The sequence below is a fragment of the Oryx dammah genome, unplaced genomic scaffold, assembly GCF_014754425.2.
Source record: "Oryx dammah isolate SB20612 unplaced genomic scaffold, SCBI_Odam_1.1 HiC_scaffold_23, whole genome shotgun sequence".
In the NCBI taxonomy this organism is placed as follows: Eukaryota; Metazoa; Chordata; class Mammalia; order Artiodactyla; family Bovidae; genus Oryx; species Oryx dammah.
In genome coordinates, this window is record NW_024070207.1 from 56,023,161 (window position 1) to 56,050,866 (window position 27,706).

The 27,706-nt window shown below is 38.6% G+C and overlaps 1 protein-coding gene across 2 annotated transcripts in view; it reads right to left on the reverse strand.

Moving 5' to 3' along the window:
• VAMP7 (vesicle associated membrane protein 7) overlaps window positions 1-27,706 on the reverse strand; it is an 87,725-nt gene that overhangs the window by 10,502 nt on the left and 49,517 nt on the right. For both annotated transcript variants that reach the window (XM_040265560.1, XM_040265559.1), the window contains exon 6: window positions 7,026-7,093. In XM_040265560.1, the coding sequence (XP_040121494.1) occupies window positions 7,026-7,093 (68 nt within the window). The remainder of the gene's footprint in view (window positions 1-7,025; window positions 7,094-27,706) is intronic.

Sequence of the window (27,706 nt, forward strand, 5' to 3'; positions counted from 1 at the left end):
GCCAGTGTTCGTAGAAGCATAATTCACAAGAGCCCAAAGATGGAAATAACTCAATGGTCAATCAACAGATGAATGAATTTAAAAAGTGGTATATCCATATGATGGAATATCAGGCATAAAAATAAATTAAGTTCTGATACATGCAACAACATGGATGAAACTTGAAAATATAATGCTAAGTGAAATAAGCAAGGCACAAAAGGACAAATAACTATAGGATTCCAATTATAGATACCTAGAAAAGGAAATTCATAGACAAAAAGTAGATAAGAGGTCATCAGGGGCTGAGGAGAGTAGGAATGGGAAGTAATTGGTTAACAGTTGCAGAATTTCTGTTTGGAACAATGACAAAGTTTTGTACACTGATAGCTATGATGGTTGCGCAACACTGTAAATGTAATTAATGTCACTGAATTATACACTAAACTGGTTAAAATGGGAAATTTATTATATATATTTCAAAATTAGAAAAATATAATAGGCCAAAGCCCACTGAACTGTATACTTTAAATGGGTCAACTGTATGGTCTGTGGTTTATTTATAAATAAAGTAATTTAAAAAGCTGTTAAAAATCAAGAGGTGATAAAATGAAACAATTTTTAAATACTTGAATAAAAAATAAAGAAACATGTATAATATCATATATGAAATGAATCGCCAGTCCAGGTTCAATGCATGATACTAGATGCTTGGGGCTGGTGCACTGGGACGACCCAGAGGGATGGTATGGGGAGGGTGGAGGGAGGGGGGTTCAGGATGGGGAACACGTGTATAACTGTGGCAGATTCATGTTGATGTATGGCAAAATCAATACAATATTGTAAAGTAATTAACCTCCAATTAAAATAAATTTATATTAAAAATAAATAAATAAAAAAGAGGAACAAAGAAGATGAAGCAAATAAAAACCAAAGTACAACATAGCTTACTTAAACCCAACTCTCCCAATATTTACATTACATGTAAATGAAATAAACATTTCAATTATAAGTACACTTTATATATTCAAGAACATAAAGGAAAGCTTGCAAATGTTTAAGGAGATAACACGAAAGATATAAAAAAGATCCCTGTAGAGATGAAAAATACATAAAATGGGAGTAACAGATTATAAACTGCAGAAGAAAAAGACAAATAAACTCAAAGACATAGTAACAGAAACTATCCTCAATGAAACACAGAAAGAAAAAAGACCAAAAAATAATGAACAGAGCATCAGTGAGTTGTGGGACAACTTCAAATAGTTTAATGTACATATAGTTGGACTACTAGAAGGAAAGAAGGACAGAAAAATATTTGAAGAAATAATAGCTATTTTTATAATTTGATTAAAATCTACAAACTCACACTTCAACAAACTGAAAGCTGAAGAAACATGAAGAAAACTAAAGTATATTATAATGAAATATCTTAAAACCAATGATAGAAAAATGTTAAAAGCACCCAGAGGGGGAAAAAGACACATTATGTATGTAAAAGCATCAATGGAATTTTTGTCAGAAACAACATAAAAGACAGCGATGAAATATCTTTAAAATACTGAATGAAAAACTTAATGCAAAATTCTATTCTGTGAAAATATCTTTTAAAAAAAGGAAATGAAAGACTTCAGGTATACAAATACTGAAAGGATTCATTATTAGCAGACCTACAATGCAAGAAATTTTAAAAGATGTCCTATAAGCAGAAAGGAAATGTCACCAGATGGAAATCTGGACCTACAGAAAAGAATGATGTGAGTTACCAGAAATATTAACTACATGGGTTAACAGAAATGATGTTTTTTTAACTATTTAAATCTCTTTAAAAGATAACCAACTGCTTAAACAAAGAAAACAATGGAAAGAAAAGGTGAGGGGAAGAAAGAACAGATGGTACAACAGGAAACAAACAGTAACATGGCAGATTTAAAATCTTCCTACACAGAAAACTCCAGGCTGGGACTGCTTCACTGGTGAATTCTTCCAAACAACTAAGGAATAGATAATTTCAATAGTACTAGCACAAAAACTCTTTTGGAGGACAGAGAGATGCAGGTAACACTTTTCAACCTGTTTGTTGGGGCCAGCATATCTCTGATACCAAAGCCCCAAAATAAAAGTAAATGACATACCAATGTCCCTCAAGAACAAAGATTCAAAATTCCTAAATAGGTCAACAGCAAATCCAGTAAGATATTATATAAAAAGGATAATGAATAATGACCTTGCAGGAATGCAAGGCTGGTTTAACAAGTTAAGTTCAGTAATATTAACTGAATAAAAGAGAAAAACTACATAATTCTCTTTGTAAGTAAATAGAGAAAAAATATTTGATAAAATTCATGAATAACTTTCAAATGAGGAACTGAAAGAACTTCTTTCATCTGATAAAGTGTACCTATAAAAAAATCTACAACAACATAATTGAAAATACTGAATCTTTCCCCACAAGATGTGCTCCATGCAAGAATGTCTATTCTTATGACTTGTCTTCACTATCATGTAGGTTCTAGTCAGTGTAATAAGACAAGGAAAAGAAATAAAAAGCAAGCATCTACCAAAAACACTAGTAGAATAAATGAATTTTGCAAAGTTGCAGGATACAAACCAGGTCAATATATAAAAATCAACTTCATTTCTATATATGAGAATAAATATTGGAAAGCAAAATTTTAAATTTACAATAGAACACAAAACCATGAAATTCTCAAAGGTAACTTTCACAAAGTGTGTACGAGACTTGTATACAAAAAACTAAAAAATATTGGTAAGAAAAATTAAAAAAAAATTCTACGCAAAGCAGAGATATGCCAGGTTTATGCATAGGAAGACTCAAGGCTGTCAAGATTCCCAAATTTCCCTAAATTGACTTATTAAATGCAATCACAAAGACACATTTAAAAAAAATAAAAGGATGGAAAACAACAGGCGTATTCTGAAACATAAATGGAAATGCAAAGGACCTAAAATGGTGAAGACAATCCTGGAGAAGAACATAGTGAAGAACTTAGGGAATTCTATAAAGCTCAGTTAGCAATACAGTGTGGTACTGGCATAAAGGCAGACAAACACACTATGGAACAAAATAAAGAATACAGAATTAAAGCCCAAAGAGAACAATGCATAAACAAACTGTGGTTGGTAGATTTATACAATGGAATATGCAGTACAAAAAATAAAAATAATAAATTATTACTACACTCAACAACATGGACAAATCTCACAGGCATACTGGTGAGTGAAAGAGGCCAGACACAAAAAAAATAGATAACATATGATTCCATTTTTCTATACATTCTAAGAACAGGAAAAAACACCATCTAGGGTGATGTAAAAAAAAGCCAGACTTCTGTTAGGGATTGTTAACTGGAAGAGGCATGAGGCAGTTTTCTGAGGTGTTGATAATGTTTTATATCTTGATGTATGTCTTGATCTAGGTGGTGTTTGGGATTCCCTGGTGGCCCAGTCGGTAAAGAATCTGCCTGCAATGAGGGAGACCTGGGTTTGATCCCTGGGTTGGAAAGATCCGCTGGAAAAGGGAAAGGCTACCCACTCCAGTATTCTGGCCTGGAGAATCCCCAAGGACAGAGGAGCCTGGCGGGCTGCAATCCATGGGGTCACAAAGAGTTGGACATGATTAAGCAATTAAGCACAGCATAACACAGGTGGTGTTTACATGGGTATATTGTTGTTCAGTTGCTAAGTTGGGTCTGACTCTTTTGCGACCCCATGAAACTGTAGCCTGCAAGGTTCTTCTGTCCATGGGATTTTCCAGGCAAGAAAACTGGAGTGGGTTGCCATTTCCTTCTCCAGGGGAATCTTTCCTACCCTGGGATCAAATTTGTGTTTCCTACATTGCAGGTGGATTCTTTATCACTGAGCCACCTGTGAATCCTGTTCAGTTCAGTTCAGCTCAGCTCAGTCGTGTCCAACTATGGACTGCAGCACACTAGGCTTCTCTGTCCATTACCAACTCCCAGAGCTTATGCAAACTCATATCCACTGACTCAGTGACGCCATCCAACCATCTCATCCTGTGTTTTCCCCTTCTCCCATCCTCAATCTTAGCCAGCATCAGGGTCTTTTCAAATCAGTCAGTTCTTTGCATCAAGTGGCCAAAGTACTGGAGCTTCAGCTTCAGCATCAGTCCTTCCAGTGAACACTCAGGACTGATTTCCTTTAGGATGGACTGGATGGATCTCCTTGCAGTCTAAGGGATTCTCAAGAGTCTTCTCCAACACCACAGTTCAAAGGCATCAATTCTTTGGCACTCAGCTTTCTTTATCCTCCATCTCTCACATTCACACATAACTACTGGAAAAACCATAGCTTTGACTAGATGGACCTTTGTCAGCAAAGTAATGTCTCTGCTTTTTAATATGCTATCTAGGTTGGCCATAGCTTTTCTTCCAAGGAACAGGTGTCTTTTAATTTCATGGTTGCAGTCACCATCGGCAGTGATTTTGGAGCCCAAGAAAATAAAGTCTGTCACTGTTTCCATTGTTTCCCCATCTATTTGCCATGAAGTGCTGGGATCATATGCCATGATCTTAGTTTTCTGAATGTTGAGTTTTAAGCCAAGTTTTTCACTCTCCTTTCACTTTTATCAAGAGGCTCTTTAGTTCTTCGCTTTCTGCCATAAGGGTGGTGTTATCTGCATATCTGAGGTTACTGATATTTCTCCCAGCAATCTTGATTCCAGCTGTGCTTCATCCCAGCCGGCATTTCACCTGATATACTCTGAATAGAAGTTAAATAAGCAGGGTGATGATATACAGCCTCAATGTACTCCTTTCCCAATTTGGAACCAGTTTATTGTTCCATGTCCAGTTCTAACTGTTGCTTCTTGACCTGCATACAGATTTCAGATCTCAGGAGGCAGGTCAGGTGGTCTGGTATTTCCATCTCTTGAAGAATTTTCCATAGTTTGCTGTGATCTACACAAAGGCTTTGGTGTAGTCAATAAAACAGAAGTAGATGTTTTTCTGAACTCTCTTGCTTTTTTGATGATCCAATGGATGTTGGCAATTTGATCTCTGGTTCCTCTGCCTTGTCTAAAACCAGTTTGAACATCTGGAAGTTCACGGTCCACATACTGTTGAAGCCTGGCTTGGAGAATTTTGAGCATTACTCTGCTAGTGTGTGAGACAAGTACAATTGTGCAGTGGTCCAAACATTCTTTGGCATTGCCCTTCTTTGGGATTGGAGTGAAAACTGATCTTTTCTAGTCCTGTGGCCACTGCTGAGTTTTCCAAATTTGGTGGCATATTGAGTGCAGCACTTTAACAGCATCATCTTTTAGGATTTGAAATAGCTCAACTGGAATTCCATCACCATGAACAGTATGAACCCCATGAACAGTATGAAAAGGGAAGCCTGTTACAGAGGTATAAACATATATATATATAAAATAACTTGAGCTGCACATTTATTAATAGTACACTTGCTATACTTTGCTGTATTTGTTATTCTTCCATAAAAAGAGGCAGCAGTTAGTTAATTAATACCTTTTATTATTCTGGGTCATTTAGTCAACAAAATTAAGGCTTTTGTTTTTTTTGAAAAAGTGAAGACTCTATTGGTACTGGTCAAACACAGGCCACTCTAGCTAAATAAGGTCATTTCCAGGGGTTAAGGGGGCTTCCCAAGTGGCTCAGTGGTAAAGTATCTGCTCACCAATGCAGGAGACACCAGTTTGATCCTTGGGTCAGGAATATCTCCTGGAAAAGGAAATGGCAACCCACTCCAGTATTCTTGTCTGGGAAATCCCATGGACAGAGGAGCCTGGTGGGGTGATAGACCATAGGGTCGCAAAGAATCAGACACAACTGGGTAACTAAATAATAACAACCAGGGATCAAGAATAACCAAGAGATGGACTGAGTGAGGGAGTGATAGTTACTCAGTCGTGTCCAATGGACTGGAAGTACCAAAAAATCTGCCAGCAGATTTACAATCAGATAATGTGTCTTCCCTCTTTGCCCCCAAGCAATAGTTTACAAAGTGAGACATTATAGAACCCTGGTGTTTTGATTTCCTGTATGGTGGCACCCTTCCTTCAATTTCCATGTACTTTGGCTAAAGACCGCACTATTCTCCTAAGACTCACTGTTAATAGATGTCACTATAAAACTAACAATAACAATAAATCTTTAAATAGCTCTTACTATATATATGACACTGTTAGGGACTTTGCATGCATTGTGTGCTTTAACCCTCAAAATACTATGAAGAAGATATATCTCCATTTTATATATGATGATTGGAGGCACAGAGAGGTTAAGTAACTTGCCTAAGGTCACAAAACTAGCAAGTGGCAGAGATGGGATTCAGTCTCAGGCAACAGACTCTAGAGCTTGTACTGTAAACCACTACAATCTAGCTGTCAGTAAGAATGAACAAGATCACTCATTTACATCTGTTTTAAGATGCAAACTTCTACTCTTCATGTAAATTTGTAGATCCAAACTGTGACTGATCTCTGCCCTCCTTCTATTCGTTATCTATATCTATCATCTTTCTTCAAAACGTTCATCTGCTAACCAAATGGAAAATGCAAAGACACACATTAAATTGCAGCAAGAGTAGGTTACAGGGACATGTCAGTCTCTGCCTCTTGCTTAATGCAAAGAAAAGTCAAGCTCTCATGGTAAGCAAGAAAGTGACTTTACTGTCAGGTTTTCAGCATTCATCATGGGTCACAAGTGGCCTGTACTTTTGTTCTCTGTGTTACAAAATGTACACTTCTACACAGCTGAAGTGCTAAGTTAGGTAGGCACCAATCCGAAGCTTTAAAAAAAAAAAACAAAACTATTCTTTCATACTGAGTTTATTTTCCAAACAAAAGCTTGCTTAATGGCTATTAATGGGTTGTGGGTTTTTCTATGCCTTATGTTATCCTCATCATCACAAAGTAGTCAGGTAACAGGGGTTAGAAAGGAAATAAAACCCCACTAAAGTATCGATTTTAAGACATTTCCCTATTATTTTAGCCATTAACCACAGTATCTGTACTTTACAATACTATCATATCCCATACTTACCGAATCCACAAGATTTTCTGTTTTATCTATTAACAATTCCAATCTTTCACCTCGTTGAGCTACCAGATCTGAAAATGTTGGGGAAAAAAAATATCATGTTTATATCACAAAATTGCTAATTCTGGCTTTAACACAAATCAGATTTTAATTATAGTTGGTATTCTTGACAACTCATATTTACTACAAAAGCACTTAAATCTTAAAGAAATAAAAGACTGTACTCAACTTTGGCAGACATAAGGATTTCCCAGGTGGCTCAGTGGTAAAGAGTCAGCCTGCCAAGCAGGAGATGCTGGTTTGATTCCTGGTTAGGAAAGATACCCTGGAGGAGAAAATGGCAACCCACTCCAGTTTCTTGCCTGGAAATTCCATGGACAAAGGAGCCTGGAGGGCTACAGTCCATAGAGTTGCAAAGAGTCAGACAAGACTGAGCAAAGGGGTGTGTACATCAGACACAAACAGATAAATGAATGGGCATGATTGTGTTCAGTGAAACTTTATGTAGAAAAACAGGCCAGATTTGATGCAAGGGCTGCAGTTTGCAAACACCTAAATGAAGGGTATGATCTGACAGTAAAAACAAATGAGAGGTGGACATTTCCAGAATCACAGTGTGAGGTCCTCCCCAGAGTGTCTCTCCAATAAAACCATCACAACTGGTAAAAATTAGAAAAAACAAACAAAAACAATTCAAAGTCTGTGAAAACTGTGACCATCTTAAGGGCATACAGCAAATGGAGAAACATTTATACAAGAAAATCAATGAACTCTCAGTGAGAACAGTGAGAGTCTCAGGCATCTGAGCCACGATCTACTTCATCCTTCAGTTCAGTGAAATGGCATCTCTACTTCTGGCAAATAAAGCCTGGGGGCTCTCTTTTCCCTCAGGTCCCATTCAAAAGCTATGATTTCTCCCCATGAGGGGCAACTCATCAACATTTCTCCTCCTGCCTCACCCCAGCCCCAGGTCCGTGAGGCAGAAGCTCTATTCGAGCATGGCATAGATGGTAGGTGTGAGGGCTCCTCCCTCTACCAAGCCCCCACCCCCGTGACCCGCCACACACACAGGGCCAAAGCTCTACCACAGGAGGCAGGACAAGAACCCTGGGCTGTGAGTGTCCCTGCCCTGACATAACTCATAGAGCAGAGGTTCCACACTGGGAGGGGGCAAGCCAAGAAGACCAGGGTTACCCAGCACTCCAATAGCAGAGCAAGGGTATCACTCTAAGAGAAGCACTTCACTGCCCATATCCACAGCACAAGGGCAGTGGTTCATAGATTGTTCCCAGGGGGAAAGGCAGGCCTTAGGAACAGATCTTCCCTGAGAGTTCAGACTTTATTTGGAACAGAGTATGGGAAAGTTCAAGCCTAAGGGTGCTGTCAAAAACAATGTTGTACACCCATGGCTGATTCATGTCAATGTATGGCAGAAACCACTACAATACTGTAAAGTAATTAGCCTCCAATTAAAATAAATCAATTAATTAAAAAATATAAATTAAAAAAAACAATGGAGATTTTGGATGTAAGCAATGACAATGAAGCTGGTAGCTTCATAGGAATAACAAGTTAAACTATGGGACAGCTGGAAGTTAACAGAGAGTATTTGGGGAAGAATCAGCTAAGAAGAGCTCTCCTGAAGTCAAAACAAACACCTAAGACTAGCCGCAAAGACAAGGGAACACAAACCTAATTAGATCACTGGAGGAATTTATGTCTGGGGAACTGTGAGAAAAATAAAAATAGAGCAACTAGCCTGCAATTAGTGGAGGCTAACAGCTAGGTGAGATACTACAAAGACAGGCTTAATAGGGAGATCAGGAAAAGAAACCAAGAGAGCTCTGTCATTCCAGGGTGACTGCGGGCATGCCCAAGGCTATTCCCTCTGAGAAGTGACACTGGAGGCTGCACACTGTGGGAGAAACAGACTTCGGAGAAACAGACTTCAAATAAAAAGTCCAGCCAAGTCACTATACAAGTAAACAACAAACCCTGGGAGTTGGGAAAGAGAGCCCAGAGTTGCTACATTATCTAAACTGTCCAATTTTCAAAAACAAATATATATATATATATGAGAGATGAAAAGAAACAGGAAAGTGTGATCCAGACACAGGAAAAAGAACAGACATTAGACACCTGGGGAAGGGTGAGCTCAGCTGTTTCACTCAACAAGAGAATGAAATTAGAAATCAGTAACAGAAGAAAAACTTATGAGAGGAAGTAAAAGCAGTGCACAGAAGAAAATTTATAGCACCAAACACCTACATTAAAGAGAAGAAAATGGTATAGACTGAATTGCGTCCCTACAAATTCATATAATGAAGCCCTAACCCCTAATTCAGAGATGGGACTTTTGGGAAATCATTAGGTTTAGATAAGGTCATGCAGGATTATGATGGGATTCATGTCCTTCCAAGAAGAAACACCAGAGAGCTTGTTCCCTGTTTTATTTCTAGCCATCTGAGGACACAGTGATAAAGCACAATCTGCAAGCTGGGAAGACAGTTCCCACCAGGACCCAACCATGCAGGCACCCTGATCTTGGATTTCCAGTCTCCAGAACTGTGAGACAATCACTTTCTATTGTTTAAGCTACCCAGTCTGTGGTACTTTTTATAGTAATCTAAGTTGACTAAGGAGAGAAGGCAATGGCACCCTACTTCAGTACTCTTGCCTGGAGAATCCCATGGATGGAGGAGCCTGGAAGACTGCAGTCCATGGGGTCACTAAGAGTTGGACACAACTGAGTGACTTCACTTTCACTTTTCACTTTCATGCATTGGAGAAGGAAGTGGCAACCCACTCCAGTGTTCTTGCCTGGAGAATCCCAGGGACGGGGGAGCCTAGTGGGCTGCCGTCTATGGGGTCGCACAGAGTTGGACACAACTGAAGCGACTTAGCAGCAGCAGCAGCAAGTTGACTAAGACAAAAGATCTCAAATTAATAACCTATCTTTTTACCTTAAGGAACTGGAAAAAGAAGAGCAAACTAAATCCAAAGCTAAAAAGGGGAAGAAGATAATAAACATTAGAGCAGAAAAAATATCAGCAAAACAACAGAGAAAATCAATGAAACCAAAAGTAGGTTTGAAAACATCAACAAATCTGACAAATATTTGCATAAACAGACCAAAAAAAAGAAAGAAAATTCTCAAATTACTAAACAAATCACTATCAACTTCATAGAAATGAAAGGAATCCTAAGAGAATACTATGAACAAGAGTATGACAACACATTAGAAAAATGAAATGGATAAATTCCTAGGAAGACACAAACCACCTAAACAGACTCAAGAAGAAATAGAATATCTGAATAGAGCTACAACAAAGAAAGAGATTCAATCCGTAATTCTTAAACTTTGCACAAACAGAAGTATAGGCACAGATGGCTTTAAGGGTGAATTCTACCAAACATTTCAAGAAGAATTAATACCAATTTTCACAAATTCTTATAAAAATAGAATACTAGAATACTGCTGACTCTACAGCCTGTTTATGGTCTGTCTGCCTGTTACCAATGTACAGGTGGATGAGAATCCTCCCAGGGCCCTTGGCATATGATGCTGGACCCCAAAATTCTAACAGAGAGACTCTTGTTCATGGATAGATTTTGAGGGAATACTCAAAACTTATCTGATGAAGTCAATAACAGTCTAGTATCAAAACCAGATAAAGATATTACAAGAAAATAATACATCAATATATCTTATGAATATACATAAAAAAAGCCCTCAGTAAAGTACTGGTAAAATGAATCCAGCAATATATAAAAACAATTATAAACCATGATGAAGTGGCATTTGTTTCAGAAACGCAAGGTTACTTTCATACTCAAAAATCAACGATTGCAATGTATTAATAAAATAAAGGACAATACAACATGAACATCTCAATAGATGCAAAAAGCACTTGATAAAATCCAACACCTTTACATGATAACCCAACAAACAAAAAATAGAAGGAAACTTCCACAATCCAATGAATGGCATCTGTGAAAGACCACAGCTAACATCATACATAACTGTGAAAGTCTTCCTAAGATCAGGTATAAGACAAGCATATCCACTATTGCTGCTTTTATTCAACACTGTACTGGAGGTTCTAGTTAGGACAATTAGACAGGAGAAAGAAATGAAAATTATCCAGATTGGAAAGGAAGAATTAAAACTCTATTTTCCAATGGTATGATCCTGTATATATAAAATCATAAGGAACAATTAAAGTAAATGAGTTCAACAAGGTTGTACAAGATCAAAATACAAAAACCGACTGCACTGCTATACAAAAAGCAATGAAAAATCCAAGCATGAAAGAAAAATTCCATTTACAATAGCATAAAAAATGGGAACAAAGCAAGAAAGATGATGGAAGAGAAATATTATTAAAAAGAAATAATTCTGCTCATCAAAAATGGTAAGAAAGACTTTATTCAAGACTATTGCAACAGGGACTTCCCTGGCAGTTCAGTGGTTAAGAGTGTATGCTTCCAATGACGGTGCATGGGTTTGATCCATGGTAGGGGAACTAAGATCCCACACACTATGTGGTGCAGCAAAAAAAAAAAAAAAAGACTACTGCAATAGAGGATAGAGATTGAGCTCAACTCTGAACATAACAAGGAAAAGTGGGATGATGTCAGCAACATAGTAGCATAAGACATTGCTTCTTTTCTCCCTCCTTTTAAGCAACTATTTAGACATCTATCCATGAACAAGAGTCTCTCTGTTAGAATTTTGGGGTCCAGCATCATATGCCAAGGGCCCTGGGAGGATTCTCATCCACCTGTACATTGGTAACAGGCAGACAGACCATAAACAGGCTGTAGAATCAGCAGGACTGGTGATCTGCCCCAACCCCTCTTGGCCATGGTGGGGTTAGGGAAAATCTGAATAGTGCTGACTTGGGCAGGCACCCAAGGACAAAAGAGAATTAGTAGAAGTTCAGCCTTGCTGAGGGAGAGTCCAGCATGCCACTTGAGCAAAACAAAACAAATTTGAGGCTGGATTTCCATGACTGTGGGGAGATGGAATGGAGGAGATCAGGAAAGAAGCAGGTAAGAATATCAAACACTATTAAAGGATATGGTTCCTGATGATTGTGTTCAGGACTTCAGCAGAAAGTCCATTCACAAGTTTATGGGAAACCCTCACCCCATGAGCCCTTCACCAGTCCCACAATCACCTGCAATGCCCAGAGGGCAAGACTCATACCTCACCTACTCTCCAGCTATCTCCTTATACATACTCCTGAGTTCAGTGGCAAGAGCAAGCTCCAATAAAAAGAGCGCTCTCAAAGTATCTTACCAGGGTCTACGTGCAAGGGAGAAACTATAAACTTGAGTTGTAGGGCTATCTTCAGCAAAACAAAAGAGATGTTTCTAGCAGACACCCTGGTGAGCTATAAAACCAGAGAAGACACAAAAGCTTAAAAATTATGCCACAAGAGGGAGCAAGAAGCATGGAGCATGGTATGTCAACACAGTCAAAGAAAATCCCAGATATAACAGGATTTATGAATAGAATTTCCCACCTGAAGGGAACTAATAAAGATGTGAGGAGATGTCTCATACTTCTTATATGAAAGCAGTAACACAAAACTCCAAGCAACATTAAGAATTAAGAAAACACATGACATCACCAAAAGATAATCATTCACCAACAGCCAAAATCAAAGACATAAAATTTTGTGATTTAGCTGATAAAAGAATTCAAAAGAGCAGTTTTGAAGAAACCAAACAGCAGCAAGAAAACACAGAAAGACAATTCAATAAATTAAGGAAAACAGTACATGAACAAAATCTGAATCTTAATGAAGAGATAGAAATCATGCATAAGAACCAAACAGAAATTCTGGAGCTGAAGAATTCAATGAATGAAATAAAAAACAGAATAGAGAGTATCTATCTCAGAATAGATTGAGTGGAAGACAGAACAAATGAGCTAGAGGATAGGAAATCTGAAGTTAAAGGATAACAAAGAAAAAATAATGGAAAAGAGTGAAGAAAGCCTATGGATCTATAGGATTCCATTAGACATACAAATATTAGAATAACTGGGGTTCCAGAGGGAAAAGAGAGGGATCAAAGGCAGAAAAGTAGCTGAGAACTTCCCAAACTTGAGGAGAGACTTGGACATCAAAATTCATGATGCTAATCACCCTACTGTGATTAATGCAAAAAGACTTTATTAAGATAAATCATAATGATGTTGTCAAAAAACAAAAATAAAGAGAAATCCTAAAAGCACCCAGAGAAAAAGACTGTGACCTAAAAAAGAATCCCCATTAGGTTATCAGCAGTTTTCTCAGCTGAAACCCTACAAGCCAGGAGAGAGCAGAATGACACATTCAAAATGTTGAATGAAAAACATTTCCAGCCAACAATAGTACAGAAAAGTTATCCTTCAGATATGAAGGAGGAATACAGATATTCCCAGACAAACAAAATCTGAAGGATTTCATCACCACCAGACTCACAATGCAGAAATGCTGAAAGGAAAAGATGTTAATTAGTGACATGAAAACATATAAAACTATATAATACACTGGTAAAGGTAAACACGCTGATTTAGAAGACTAATATTGGTGTGTTAAAAACTACAGTATAAAAGTTAAAGCAAAAGAGTATTAAAAATAACTACAGCTACTATAATTTGTTAATGAATACACAATATAAAAAGAGGCAAAGTGTGATAGCAAAAATATAAGAGGGACAGAAAATGGGTGGAGCTTTTATAAGCAAAATTAAGTTGCTATCAGTTTTAAATGGGCTGCTTTATCTGTAATATTGTTTATTTAAGCCCAGTGGAAGCCATAAAACAAAAATTTATATCAGACTCACAGAAGACAAAGAAAGGGGAAATAGAGGACACTACTACAGAAAATTACCAATTTTTAAAAAGTAAGCATAAATAGAGGAAAAAAGGAGCAATGAAACTATAAAACAGCCAGAAAGCAATGAATTAGATGCAATCAGTAAGTCTTTTCATATCAGTAATTAATCAAACTATAAATAGATTGAATTCACCAATCAAAAGGCACAGAGTGGTTGGACAGATTAGGAAAAAAAAGAGAAGACCCAACTATATACTGCCTCCAAGAGACTCACTTCAGACTGAAGTACACACACAGACTCAAAGTGAAGGAATGGGAAAACATATTCCATGCAAGTGGAAACCAAAAGAAAGTGGGGATAACTATACTTAATATCACACAAAATAAGACTGTACATGGAATTCTCTAGGCCAGAATACTGGAGTAGATAGCCTTTTCTTTCTTCAGGGTATCTTCCCAACCCAGGGATCGAACCCAGGTCTCCCACATTGCACATGGAGTCTTTACCAGCTGAGAAACAAGGGAAGCCCCCAAAAATGTTATCAAGAGATAAATAAGGTCATTATAAAATAATAAAGTGTACCAGCCCCAAGCATCCAGTATCATGCATCAAACCTGGACTGGCGATTCATTTCATATATGATATTATACATGTTTCAATGCCATTCTCCCAGAGGGATGGTATGGGGAGGGAGGTGGGAGGGGAGTTCAGGATGGGGAACACGTGTATACCTGTGGTGGATTCATGTTGATGTATGGCAAAACCAATAAAATATTGTAAAGTAATTAACCTCCAATTAAAATAAATTTATATTAAAAATAAAACATAAAATAATAAAGTAATCAATTCATTAAAAAGATATAACAATCATACACAGAGAACCTAATTATCTTCAGCTAATATTCAAAGATCTGAATTGAGAAACAGACAATACAATAATATTCAGTTCAGTCGCTCAGTCATGTCAGTATCTTTGCGGCCCCATGAATCACAGCACACCAGGCCTACCTGTCCATCACCAACTCCTGGAGTTCACTAAAACTCACATCCATCGAATGGGTGTTGCCATCCAGCCATCTCATCCTCTGTCATCCCCTTCTCCTCCTGCCCCCAATCCCTCCCAGCATCAGGGTCTTTTCCAACGAGTCAACTCTACATATGAGGTGGCCAAAGTATTGGAGTTTCAGCCTCAGCATCAGTCCTTCCAAGGAACACCCAGGACTGATCTCCTTTAGGATGGATAGGTTTGGTCTCCCTGCAGTCCAAGGGATTCACAAGAGTCTTCTCCAACACCACAGTTCAAAAGCATCAATTCTTTGGGACTCAGCTTTCTTCACAGTCCAACTCTCACATCCATACATAACTACTGGAAAAACCATAGCCTTGACTAGACTGGCCTTTGTTGGCAAAGTAATATCTCTGCTTTTTAATATGCTATCTAGGTTGGTCATAACTTTCCTTCCAAGGAATAAGCGTCTTTTAATTTCATGGCTTCAGTCACCATCTGCAGTGATTTTGGAGCCCAAAAAAATAAAGTCTGACACTGTTTCCACTGTTTCCCCATCTATTTCCCATGAAGTGATGGATGCCATGATCTTCGTTTTCTGAATGTTGAGCTTTAAGCCAACTTTGTCACTCTCCTCTTTCACTTTCATCAAGAGGCTTTTTACTTCCTCTTCACTTTCTGCCATAAGGGTGGTGTCATCTGCATTATCTGAGGTTATTGATATTTCTCCCAGCAATCTTGATTCCAGCTTGTGCTTCTTCCAGCCCAGTGTTTCTCATGATGTACTCTGCATATAAGTTAAATAAGCAGGGTGACAATATATAGCCCTTGACGTACTCCTTTTCCTATTTGGAACCAGTCTGTTGTTCCATGTCCAGTTCTAACTGCTGCTTCCTGACCTGCATACAGATTTCTCAAGAGGCAGGTCAGGTGGTCTGGTATTCCCATCTCTTTCAGAATTTTCCACAGTTTATTGTGATCCACACAGTCAAAGGCTTTGGCATAGTCAATAAAGCAGAAATAGATGTTTTTCTGGAACTCTCTTGCTTTTTCCATGATCCAGCGGATGTTGGCCATTTGATCTCTGGCTCCTCTGCCTTGTCTAAAACCAGCTTGAACATCTGGAAGTTCATGGTTCATGTATTGCTGAAGCCTGGCTTGAAGAATGTTGAGCATTACTTTACTAGTGTGTGAGATGAGTGCAATTGTGTGGTAGTTTGAGCATTCTTTGGCATTGCCTTTCTTTGGGATTGGAATGAAAATTGACCTTTTCCAGTCCTGTGGCCACTGCTGAGTTTTCCAAATTTGCTGGCATATTGAGTGTAGCACTTTCACAGCATCATCTTTCAGGATGTGAAATAGCTCAACTGGAATTCCCTCACCTGCACTCGCTTTGTTTTTGTCATAATGCTTTCTAAGGCCCACTTGACTTCACATTCCAAGATGTCTGGCTCTAGGTGAATGATCACACCATCGTGATTATCTGGGTCATGAAGATCTTTTTTGTACAGTTCTTCTGTGTATTCTTGCCATCTCTTCTTAATATCTACTTCAATACCCTACCTTCAGCAATGAATAGGTCATCCAGACAGAAAATCAAAAAAGAAACACTGGATTTGAAACATACATTAGACCAAGTGAACCTAACAAACATGTAAGAAACATTCCATCCAACAGCAGCAGAATACACATTCTTCTGAAGTGCACACAGAACATTCTCCAGGATAGACTACATGATATAATACAAAACAAGTCTTAACTAATTTAAGAAGATTGAACCATACTATCTTTTCTGTCCACAATGGCATGAAACTAGAAATCAATACTAAAAGGAAAGTTAGAAAATCTTCAAATATGTGGAACCTAAATAACACACTCCTAAACAACCAATGGATCCAAAAATAAATCAGAATGGAAATTTAAAAAAAAAAAAAAAACTTCAAACAAGTAAAAATGGAAAGACAACACACTAAAACCTATAGGATGGTGCAAAAACAGTCTGAAAGGGAAATTTATAGTGAACAATGAATATATTAAGAAATTAGAAAGCTTTCAAATAAGCAACTGAACTTTACAATTCAAAGAATTAGAAAAAGAACAAAGTAAGCCCAAAATTAGCATAAGAAAGGAAATAACAAACTTATGGTAGAAATTAACTGAAACAGAGGCCAAAAAATGCAACAGAAAATACCAAGAAAACTATGAACTGGTTTTCTGAAAAGATAAACAAAATTGACAAAGCTTTGGCTAGACTAAGAGGACCCAAATAAATAAAACCTGAAATAAAAGAGAAGACATCACAACTGATAGCTCTAGAAACATACAGCCTATCAAGACTGAATCAGAAAGAAATAAACTATGAACATTCTAATAATGAATAAGGAGACTGAAAGTGAAAGTGAAAGTCACTCAGTCATGTCCGCCTCTTTGCGACCCCATGGACTATATAGTCCATGCAATTCTCCAGAGTACTGGAGTGGGTAGCCTTTCCCTTCTCCAGGAGATCTTCCCAACCCAGGGATCAAACCCAGGTCTCCTGCATTGCAGGTAGATTCTTTACCAGCTAAGCCACAAGGGAATCCCAACAATACTGGAGTGGGTAGCCTATCCCTTCTCCAGGGGATCTTCCAACCCAGGAATTGAACCAACGTCTCCTAAGGAGACTGAACCAGTAATCAAAATCCCAGTACCAAACAGCTTCACTAGTGAATTCTACCAAATATTTAAAGAAAAATGAATGGCAATTCATCTCAAACTCTTCGAAAAAACTTAGAAGGGAACACTCACAAACTCATTTTACAAGGCCAGCACTATGCTGATATCAAAGACAGATAGGGACACTATGAGAAAAGGAAAATAAACCAATACTCTTGATGAATATAGGTACAAAAATTCTAAAAAAAAATAATACCAAATTGAATTTGACAACACATCAAAACAATCACCATGACCAGGTGGGATTTATCCCTAGGAAGGAAGGATATTTCAACTACACAAGTAGTTCAAAAATACACAAGTCAATACATGTGATATACCATGTTAACAGAATGAAAACTATTTATGATCATCTCAAAAAATGCAAAAAATACAACTGATAAAATACAGCATAATTTCATAACAAAAACTCTCAACAACTTGAATACTGAAAGAACTTACTTCAAAATAATAAAGGCTATATATGTCAGACCCAGTGTTTTAACATCATACTCAATGGTGAAGTATTGAAAGCGTTTCCTCTAATATCAGAAACAAGACAAGAGTGCCCACTTTAATCACTGTTATTCATAAAGTACTAGAAATCCTAGCTAGAGCAATCAGACAAGACAAAGAAATAAAAAGCATCCAAAATGAAAAGGAAGAAGTAAAATTGCCATTATTTAAGATAATATGATATTATACATTGAACATCTCAAAGATTCAACCAGAAAACCTGTTAAACTAATCCATGAATTCAGTCCAGTTGCAGGATGTAAAATCAACATACAGAAACCAGTTGTTTCTACATAACAACAAAATATCAAAAAAGTAATAAAACTATCCCAATCACAATAATATAAAATAATAAAATATTTAGGAATAATTTTAACCAAGGAAGTAGGAGGCGGTCCTAAGATGGCAGAGGAATAGGACAGGGAGATCACTTTCTCCCCCACAAATTCATTGAAAGAACATTTGAACACTGAGCAAATTCCACAAAACAACTTCTGAATGCTGGCAGAAGACATCAGGCACCCAGAAAGGCAGTCCATTGTCTTCGAAAGTAGGTAGGACAAAGTATAAAAGATAAAAAGAGAGATAAAAGAGGTAGGGACGCCTTAAAAAAGAGAAAAGTTTCAAAACACCAGGAAACACTCTCTCCAGCAGGTCTGTGGCGAGCCTTGTAATCTCAGAGGGCAAAATAACCGGGAGGAAAAATAAATAAATAATTAAAACCCACAAATTATGTGCCTAACAGCAACTCCCAACACAGCAGCAGCCCAGATGCTCACATCCCCCACTAGCAGGAGGGGCTAGACAGGGAGGCGAGGGCTGCATTGCACAGGGTAAGGACTGGGCCTGAATGCCCTGATGGCAATCTGAGGGAACTAGCTGGAGACATCAACCCAGACTGTGGGACAGCTATCCAGTGAAAAGCCCTAACCTAAGACACCACCAGGCCCACTCACAGAACAAAGGACTAAGCAGAGATAGCTGGCTGCAGATCGGCCCATTTCCCACTAGAGACAGGTAGGCGAGGGCAGTCAGAGCCGGAAGGGGGCAATCAAGGCCTCTGAAAGGCATCCTATACCAAACTGCAAGCAGATTTCGTTGCTAACAAGACTTCGTGGGATTCTGGACTGTCGACATCCACTGGGATGGTCACAGCCAGAGATCAACTCCCCAGAAGAGACACACAGCACACCTGAGAAGGCGTGCCCATTGTACACCCAGAAAACCGAGAGGCTGGGATAGGGGAGGCGATAAGTCACAGTCCCCACCTGGGGGCGACTGTGCTCACCAAGCACACCTTGTCACCTGAGCTGCTAGGACCGGAGACAGGCTCAAAACGAAGGCCCAACCAAGTCTGCGCCTTTGTGGAGTACCTGAGAAACTGAACCTGAGCAGTTTAGACCTGGGGAATTCATGCAACCCAGGGCCCACGTCAGAGTTCCCCACAGAACAGCCTAGAGCCTGAACAATGTAGACTGGGAAAGCACAGATGCTATGAGCAGGGGCAAACCCAGTGTGGCTGAATCACTGTGAGCACACACCAGTGATATTTGTTTGCAGTGTTCCTCCCTCCCCACAGCATTACTGAACAAGTGAGCCTAAGAAAAGTGACCACCACCGCCCCACATTATGTCAGGGTGGAAATTAGACACCGAAGAGACCAGCAAACAGAAGAAGCTAAAATAAACATAGGAAAATGCTTTGGAAGTGACAGGTGCAATATATTAAAACCCTGTAGTTAGCACAGACTACATAGCAAGGGGTCTATAGACCTTAAGAAGTAGAGCCGGACCAAGGAACTATCTTAAAATGAACTGACCCCACATTGTCTGCAAGAGCTCTAGAGAAAGTCCTAGATGTATTGTAACTATTATCATTTTCTAAATTAAAAAAATATATATTTTTAAGTCCCCTATTATTCCTTTTTCATTTTTATAATCTACTATTACCTTGCAAAAAAAGACCCTATTTTTAAAGCAAACTTCATATATATATATTTCATGATTTTTGTGACTTTGTCTTTTTTTTTAATATTGGATTTATCAAATTGCCAACGTCCACTGGATCATGGAAAAAGCAAGAGAGTTCCAGAAAAACATCTTCTGCTTTATTGACTATGCCAAAGCCTTTGACTGTGTGGATAACAATAAACTGTGGAAAATTCTGAAAGAGATGGGAATACCAGACCACCTATCTGCCTCTTGAGAAATCTGTATGCAGGTCAGGAAGCAACAGTTAGAACTGGACATGGAACAGACTGGTTTCAAATAGGAAAAGGAGTGGGTCAAGGCTGTATATTGTCACCCTGCTTATTTAACTTATATGCAGAATACATCATGAGAAACGCTGGGCTGGAAGAAGCACAAGCTGGAATCAAGATTGCCGGGAGAAATATCAATAACCTCAGATATGCAGATGACACCACCCTTATGGCAGAAAGTAAAGAGGAACTAAAAAGCCTCTTGATGAAAGTGAAAGAGGAGAGCAAAAAAGTTGGCTTAAAGCTCCACATTCAGAAAACGAAGATCATAGCATCCGGTCCCATCACTTCATGGGAAATAGATGGGGAAACAGTGGAAACAGTGTCAGACTTTCTTTTTTGGGGCTCCAAAATTACTGCAGATGGTGACTGCAGCCATGAAATTAAAAGACGTTTACTCCTTGGAAGAAAAGTTATGACCAACCTAGATAGCATATTAAAAAGCAGAGACATTACTTTGCCGACTAAGGTCCATCTAGTCAAGGCTATGGTTTTTCTAGTAGTCATGTATGGATGTGAGAGTTGGACTGTGAAGAAGGCTGAGCACCAAAGAATTGATGCTTTTGAACTGTGGTGTTGGAGAAGATTCTTGAGAGTCCCTTGGACTGCAAGGAGATCCAACCAGTCCACTCTGAAGGAGATCAGCCCTGGGATTTCTTTGGGAGGAATGATACTAAAGCTGAAACTCCAGTACTTTGGCCACCTCATGCAAAGAGTTGACTCATTGGAAAAGACTCTGATGCTAGGAGGGATTGGGGGCAAGAGGAGCAGGGGACGACAGAGGATGAGATGGCTGGATGGCGTCACTGACTCGATGGACATGAATCTGAGTGAACTCCAGAGTTGGTGATGGACAGGGAGGCCTGGCGTGCTGCGATTCATGGGGTAGCAAAGAGTATGACACGACTGAGCGACTGAACTGAACTGAACTGAACCTCTACTCTAGATTCTTAATCTTTGATTTTTGATATTTGTTATGAACTTTGTACCTTTAAGAACCCAATCTTCAGTACCCATTTTTACTTGGCAGCGAGATCACTGGTCTGATTGTTCTATCCCCCTTTTGACTCTCCTTTTTCACCAGGTCGCTCTATCTCCCCTCTCCCCCTTTTCTTCTCTACCCAACTCTGTGAATTTCTTTGTGTGTTCCAAGCTGTGGAGAACACTTAGGGAAGGGATTACTGGCAGGATCTCTCTCTCTCCTTTTGATTACCCCATTTATCCTCCTGGACACCTCTGTCTCCTTCCTCCCTCTTCTCTTCTCTGTGTTAACTCTGTGAACATCTCTGAGGGGTCCAGACTGTGGAGAGCAATGGGAAGTGATTACTGGCTAGCTTGCTCTCTCCCCTTTTGATTCCCCCTCTTCTCCTCCTGGTCACCTCTATCTCCCTCCTCCCTCTTCTCTTCCCCATGTAACTCTGAGTACCTCTCCAGGTGTCCCTCACTGTGGAGATACTTTTCATCATTAACCTAGATGTTTTATCATCAGTGCTGTATAGATGGAGAAGTCTTGAGGCTACTGTAAGAATAAGACTGAAAACCAGATGCAGGAGGCTTAAGTCCAAAACCTAAGAACACCAGACAACTCCTGAATCCAGGGAACATTAATCAATAGGAGCTCATCAAACATCTCCATACCTACACTGAACCAAGCACCACCCAAGGGCCAACAAGTTCCAGAGCAAGACATACCATGCAAATTCGCCAGCAACACAGGAACATAGCCCTGAGCTTCAATATACAGGCTGCCCAAAGTTACACCAAACCCACTGACATCTCAAAACTCATTACTGGACACTTCATTGCACTCCAGAGAGAAGAAATCCAGCTCCACCCACCAGAAGACTGACACAAGCTTCCCTAACCAGGAAACCTTGACAAGCCTCCTGTCCAACCTCACACACAGCGAGGAACCTCCACAATAAAGAGGAACCACAAACTGCCAGAATACAGAAAGGCCACCCCAAACACAGCAATATAAACAAGATGAAAAGGCAGAGAAATACTCAGCAGGTAAAGCAGGAGGATAAATGCCCACCAGGCCAAACAAAAGAGGAAGAGATGGGGAATCTACCTGATAAAGAATTCAGAATAGTGATAGTGAAAATGATCGAAATCTTGAAAACAAATTGGAGTTACAGATAAACAGCCTGGAGACAAGGACCGAGAAGATGCAAGAAAGGTTTAACAAGGACCTAGAACAAATAAAAAAGAGTCAACATATAATGAATAATGCAATAAATAAGATAAAAAACACTCTGGAGAGAACCAACAGTAGAATAATGGAGGCAGAAGATAGGGTAAGTGAGGTAGAAGACAGAATAGTAGAAATAAATGAAATAGAGAGGAAAAAAGAAAAAAGAATTAAAAGAAATGAGAACAACCTCAGAGCCCTCTGGGTCAATGTTAAATGCACCAATGTTCGAACCACAGGAGTCCCAGAAGAAGACGACAAAATTAAAGACCATGAGAAAATACTTGAGGAGATAATAATTGAAAACTTCTGAAAATGGAGAAGGAAATAATTACCCAAGTCCAAGAAACCCAGAGAGTCCCAAACAGGATAAACCCAAGGCAAAACACCACAAGACACATATTAATCACATTAACAAAAATCAAACACAAAGAACAAACATTAAAAGCAGCAAGGAAAAAACAACAAATAACACACAAGGGGATTCCCATAAGGATAAGAGCTGATCTTTCAACAGAAACTCTTCAGGCCAGAAGGGAATGGCAGGATATACTTAAAGTGATGAAACAGAAAAACCTACAACCCAGATTACTGTACCCAGCAAAGATCTCATTCAAATACGAAGGAGAAATCAAAAGCTTTACAGACAAGCAAAAGTTCAGAGAATTCAGCACCACCAAACCAGCTCTCCAACAAATGCTAAAGGATCTTCTCTAGACAGGAAACACAGAAAGGGTGTATAAACTCAAACCCAAAACAATAAAGTAAATGGCAACAGGATCATACTTATCAATAATTACCTTAAATGTAAATGGGTTGAATGCCCCAACCAAAAGACAAAACTGGCTGAATGGATATAAAAACAAGACCCCTATATATGTTGTCTACAAGAGACCCACCTCAAAACAAGGGACACATACAGACTGAAAGTGAAAAGCTGGAAAAAGGTATTTCACGCAAATAGACACCAAAAGAAAGCAGGAGTAGCAATACTCATATCACATAAAATAGACTTTAAAACAAAGGCTGTGAAAAGAGACAAAGAAGGACACTACATAATGATCAAAGGACCAACCCAAGAAGACATAACAATTATAAATATATATGCACCCAACATAGGAGCACCACAATATGTAAGACAAATGCTAACAAGTATGAAAGGGAAATAAACAATAACACAATAATAGTGGGAGACTTTAATACCCCCACTCACACCTATGGATAGATCAACTAAACAAAAAATTAACAAGGAAACATAAACTTTCAATGACACAACAGACAAGCTAGACCTAACTGATATCTATAGGACATTTAACCCCAAAACAATGAATTTCACCTTTTTCCCAAGTGCACATGGAACCTCCTCCAGGATAGATCACATCCTGGGCCATCAATCTAGCCTTGGTAAATTAAAAAAAAGTGAAATCATTCCAAGCATCTTTTCTGACCACAATGCAGTAAGATTAGATCTCAATTACAGGAGAAAAACTATTAAAAATTCAAACATATGGAGGCTGAACAACATGTTGATGAATAACCAACAAATAACAGAAGAAATCAAAAAAGAAATCAAAATATGCTTAGACACAAATGAAAATGAAAACACAACAACCCAAAACCTATGGGACACTGTAAAAGCAGTCCTAAGTGGAAGGTTCAAAGCAATACAGACTTACTACAAGAAACAAGAAAAAAGTCAAATAAATAACCTAACTCTACACCAAAGCAACTAGAAAAGGAAGAAATGAAGAACCCCAGGGTTAGTAGAAGGAAAAAAATCTTAAAAATTAGGGCAGAAATTAATGCAAAAGAAACAAAAGAGACCATAGCAAAAATCAACAGAGCCAAAAGCTAGTTCTTTGAGAAGATTAATAAAATAGACAAACCATTAGCCAGACTCATCAAGAAACAAAGGGAGAAGAATCAAATCAACAAAATTAGAAATGAAAATGACACAACAGACAACACAGAAATACAAAGGATCAAGAGACTATTATCAGCAACTATATGCCAATAAAATGGACAACTTGGAAGAAATGGATAAATTCTTAGAAAAGTACAACTTTCCAAAACTGAACCAGGAAGAAATACAAAATCTTAACAGACCCATAACAAGCATGGAAATTGAAACTGTAATCAGAAATCTTCCAACAAACAAAAGCCCAGGACCAAACAAAAGCTGAATTTTACAAAAAATTTAGAGAAGTGATAACACCTATCCTACTCAAACTCTTCCAGAAAATTGCAAAGGAAGGTAAACTTCCAAACTTCTTCTATGAGGCCATCATCACCCTAATAGCAAACACTGAAGGTTCAGTTCATTCAGTCGCTCAGTCGTGTCCGACTCTTTGTGACCCCATGAATTGCAGCACACCAGGGCTCCCTGTCCATCACCAACTCCCGGAGTTCACCCAAACTCTTGTCCATTGAGTTCGTGATGCCATCCAGCCATCTCATCCTCAGTCGTCCCCTTCTCCTCCTGCCCCCAATCCCTCCTAGCATCAGGATCTTTTCCAATGAGTCAACTCTTCGCATGAGGTGGCCAAAGTATTGGAGTTTCAGCTTCAGCATCAGTCCTTCCAAAGAACACCCAGGACTGATCTCCTTTAGGATGGACTGGTTGGATCTCCTTGCAGTCCAAGGGACTCTCAAGAGTCTTCTCCAACACCACAGTTCAAAAGCATCAATTCTTTGGCGCTCACCTTTCTTCACAGGCCAGCTTTCACATCCATACATGACCACTAAAAAAAAACCATAGCCTTGACTAGATGGACGTTTGTTGGCAAAGTAATGTCTCTGCTTTTGAATATGCTATCTACGTTGGTCATAACTTTCCTTCCAAGGAGTAAGCGTCTTTTAATTTCATGGCTGCAATCACCATCTGCAGTGATTTTGGAGCCCCCCAAAAATAAAGTCTGACACCGTTTCCACTGTTTCCCCATCTATTTCCCATGAAGTGATGGGACCAGATGCCATGATCTTCGTTTTCTGAATGTGGAGCTTTAAGCCAACTTTTTCACTCTCCTCTTTCACTTTCATCAAGAGGCTTTTTAGTTCCTCTTCACTTTTTGCCATAGGTGACATATGCATATGTCATCTGCATATCTGAGGTTATTGATATTTCACCCAGCAATCTTAAACCCACCTTCTGCTTCTTCCATCCCAGCATTTCTCATGATGTACCCTGCATATAAGTTAAATAAGCAGGGTGACATTATACAGCCTTGACGTTCTCCTTTTCCTTTCTGGAACCACTCTGTTGTTCCATGTCCAGTTCTAACTGTTGCTTCCTGACCTGCATATAGGTTTCTCAAGAGGCAGGTCAGGTGGTCTGGTATTCCCATTTCTTGAAGAATTTTCCACAGTTCATTGTGTTCCACACAGTCAAAGGCTTTGGCACAGTCAATAAAAGAGAAACGGATGTTTTTCTGGAACTCTCTTGCTTTTCCATGATCCAGCGGATGTTGGCAATCAGTGGCAGTGAGAAATAGATCTAAGGTTCTAGATCTTATAGACAGAGTACCTGATTAACTATGGATGGAGGTTGGTGACGTTGTACAGGAGACAGGGATCAAAACCATCCCCATGGAAAAGAAATGCAAAAAAGCAAAATGTCTGTCTGGAGAGGCCTTACAAATACCTGTGAAGAGAAGAGAAGTGAAAAGCAAAGGAGAAAGGAAAGATAGAAGAAAAGAAAAGAAAAGGAAAGATATAAGAAAAGAAAAGAAAAAGAAAGATATAAGCATCTGAATGCAGAGTTCCAAAGAATAGCAGAAAGAGTTAAGAAAGCCTTCCTCAGCAATCAATGCAAAGAAGTAGAGAAAAACAGTAGAATGGGAAAGATTAGAGATCTCTTCAAGAAAATTAGAGATACCAAGGGAACATTTCATGCAAAGATGGGCTCAATAAAGGACAGAAGCGGTATGGACCTAACAGAAGCAGAAGATACTAAGAAGAGGTGGCAAGAATACACAGAAGAACTGTACAAAAAAGATCTTCATGACCCAGATAATACGATGGTATGATCACTCAGCTAGAGCCAGACATCTTGGAATGTGAAGTCAAGTGAGCCTTAGAAAGCATCACTATGAACAAAGCTAGTGGAAGTAATGGAATTCCAGTGAGCTATTTCAAATCCTGGAAGATGATGCTGTAAAAGTGCTGCACTCAATATGCCAGCAAATTTCGAAAACTCAGCAGTGGCCACAGGACTGGAAAAGGTTAGTATTCATTCCAATTCCAAAGAAAGCAATGCCAAAGAATGCTCAAACTACTGCACAATTGCACTCATCTCACATGCTAGTAAATTAATGCTCAAAATTATCCAAAAACCTGATAAACAATGCCACAAAAAAAAAGAAAACTACAGGTCAATATCAGTGATGAACACAGATGCAAAAATCCTTAACAAAATTCTAGCAAACAGAATCCAACAACATATTAAAAAGATCATACATCATGACCACAGGGCTCTATCCCAGGGATGCAAGGATTCTTCAATATCTGCAAGGATTCTTCAATATCTGCAAATCAATCAATGTAATATACCACATTAACAAATTGAAAGATAAAAACTGTATGATTATCTCAATAGATGCAGAGAAATCCTTTGATAAAATTCAACATCCATTTATGATTAAAAAAAAAAAAAAACCTCCAGAAAGCAGGAAGAGAAGGAACATACCTATACATAATGAAAGCTATATACGACAAACCCACAGGAAACATTATCCTCAATGGTGAAAAATTGAAAGCATTTCCCCTAAAGTCAGGGACAAGACAAGGGTGCCCACTCTCACCACTACTATTCAACATAGTTTTGGAAGTTTCACCCACAGCAATCAGAGGAGAAAAAGAAATAAAAAGAATCAAAACTGGAAAGGAAGAAGTAAAACTCTCAGTTTGCAGATGACATGATCTCTACATAGAAAACCCTAAAGACTCCACCAGAAAATTACTAGAGCTAATCAATGAATATAGTAAAGTTGAAGGATATAAAATCAACACACAGAAATCCCTTGCATTCCTATATACTAACAATGAGAAAATAGAAAGATAAATTAAGGAAAAATTCCATTAACCATTGCAATGAAAAGAATAAAATACTTAGGAATATATCTACCTAAAGAAACTAAAGACCTATATATAGAAAACTATAAAACACTGATGAAAGAAATCAA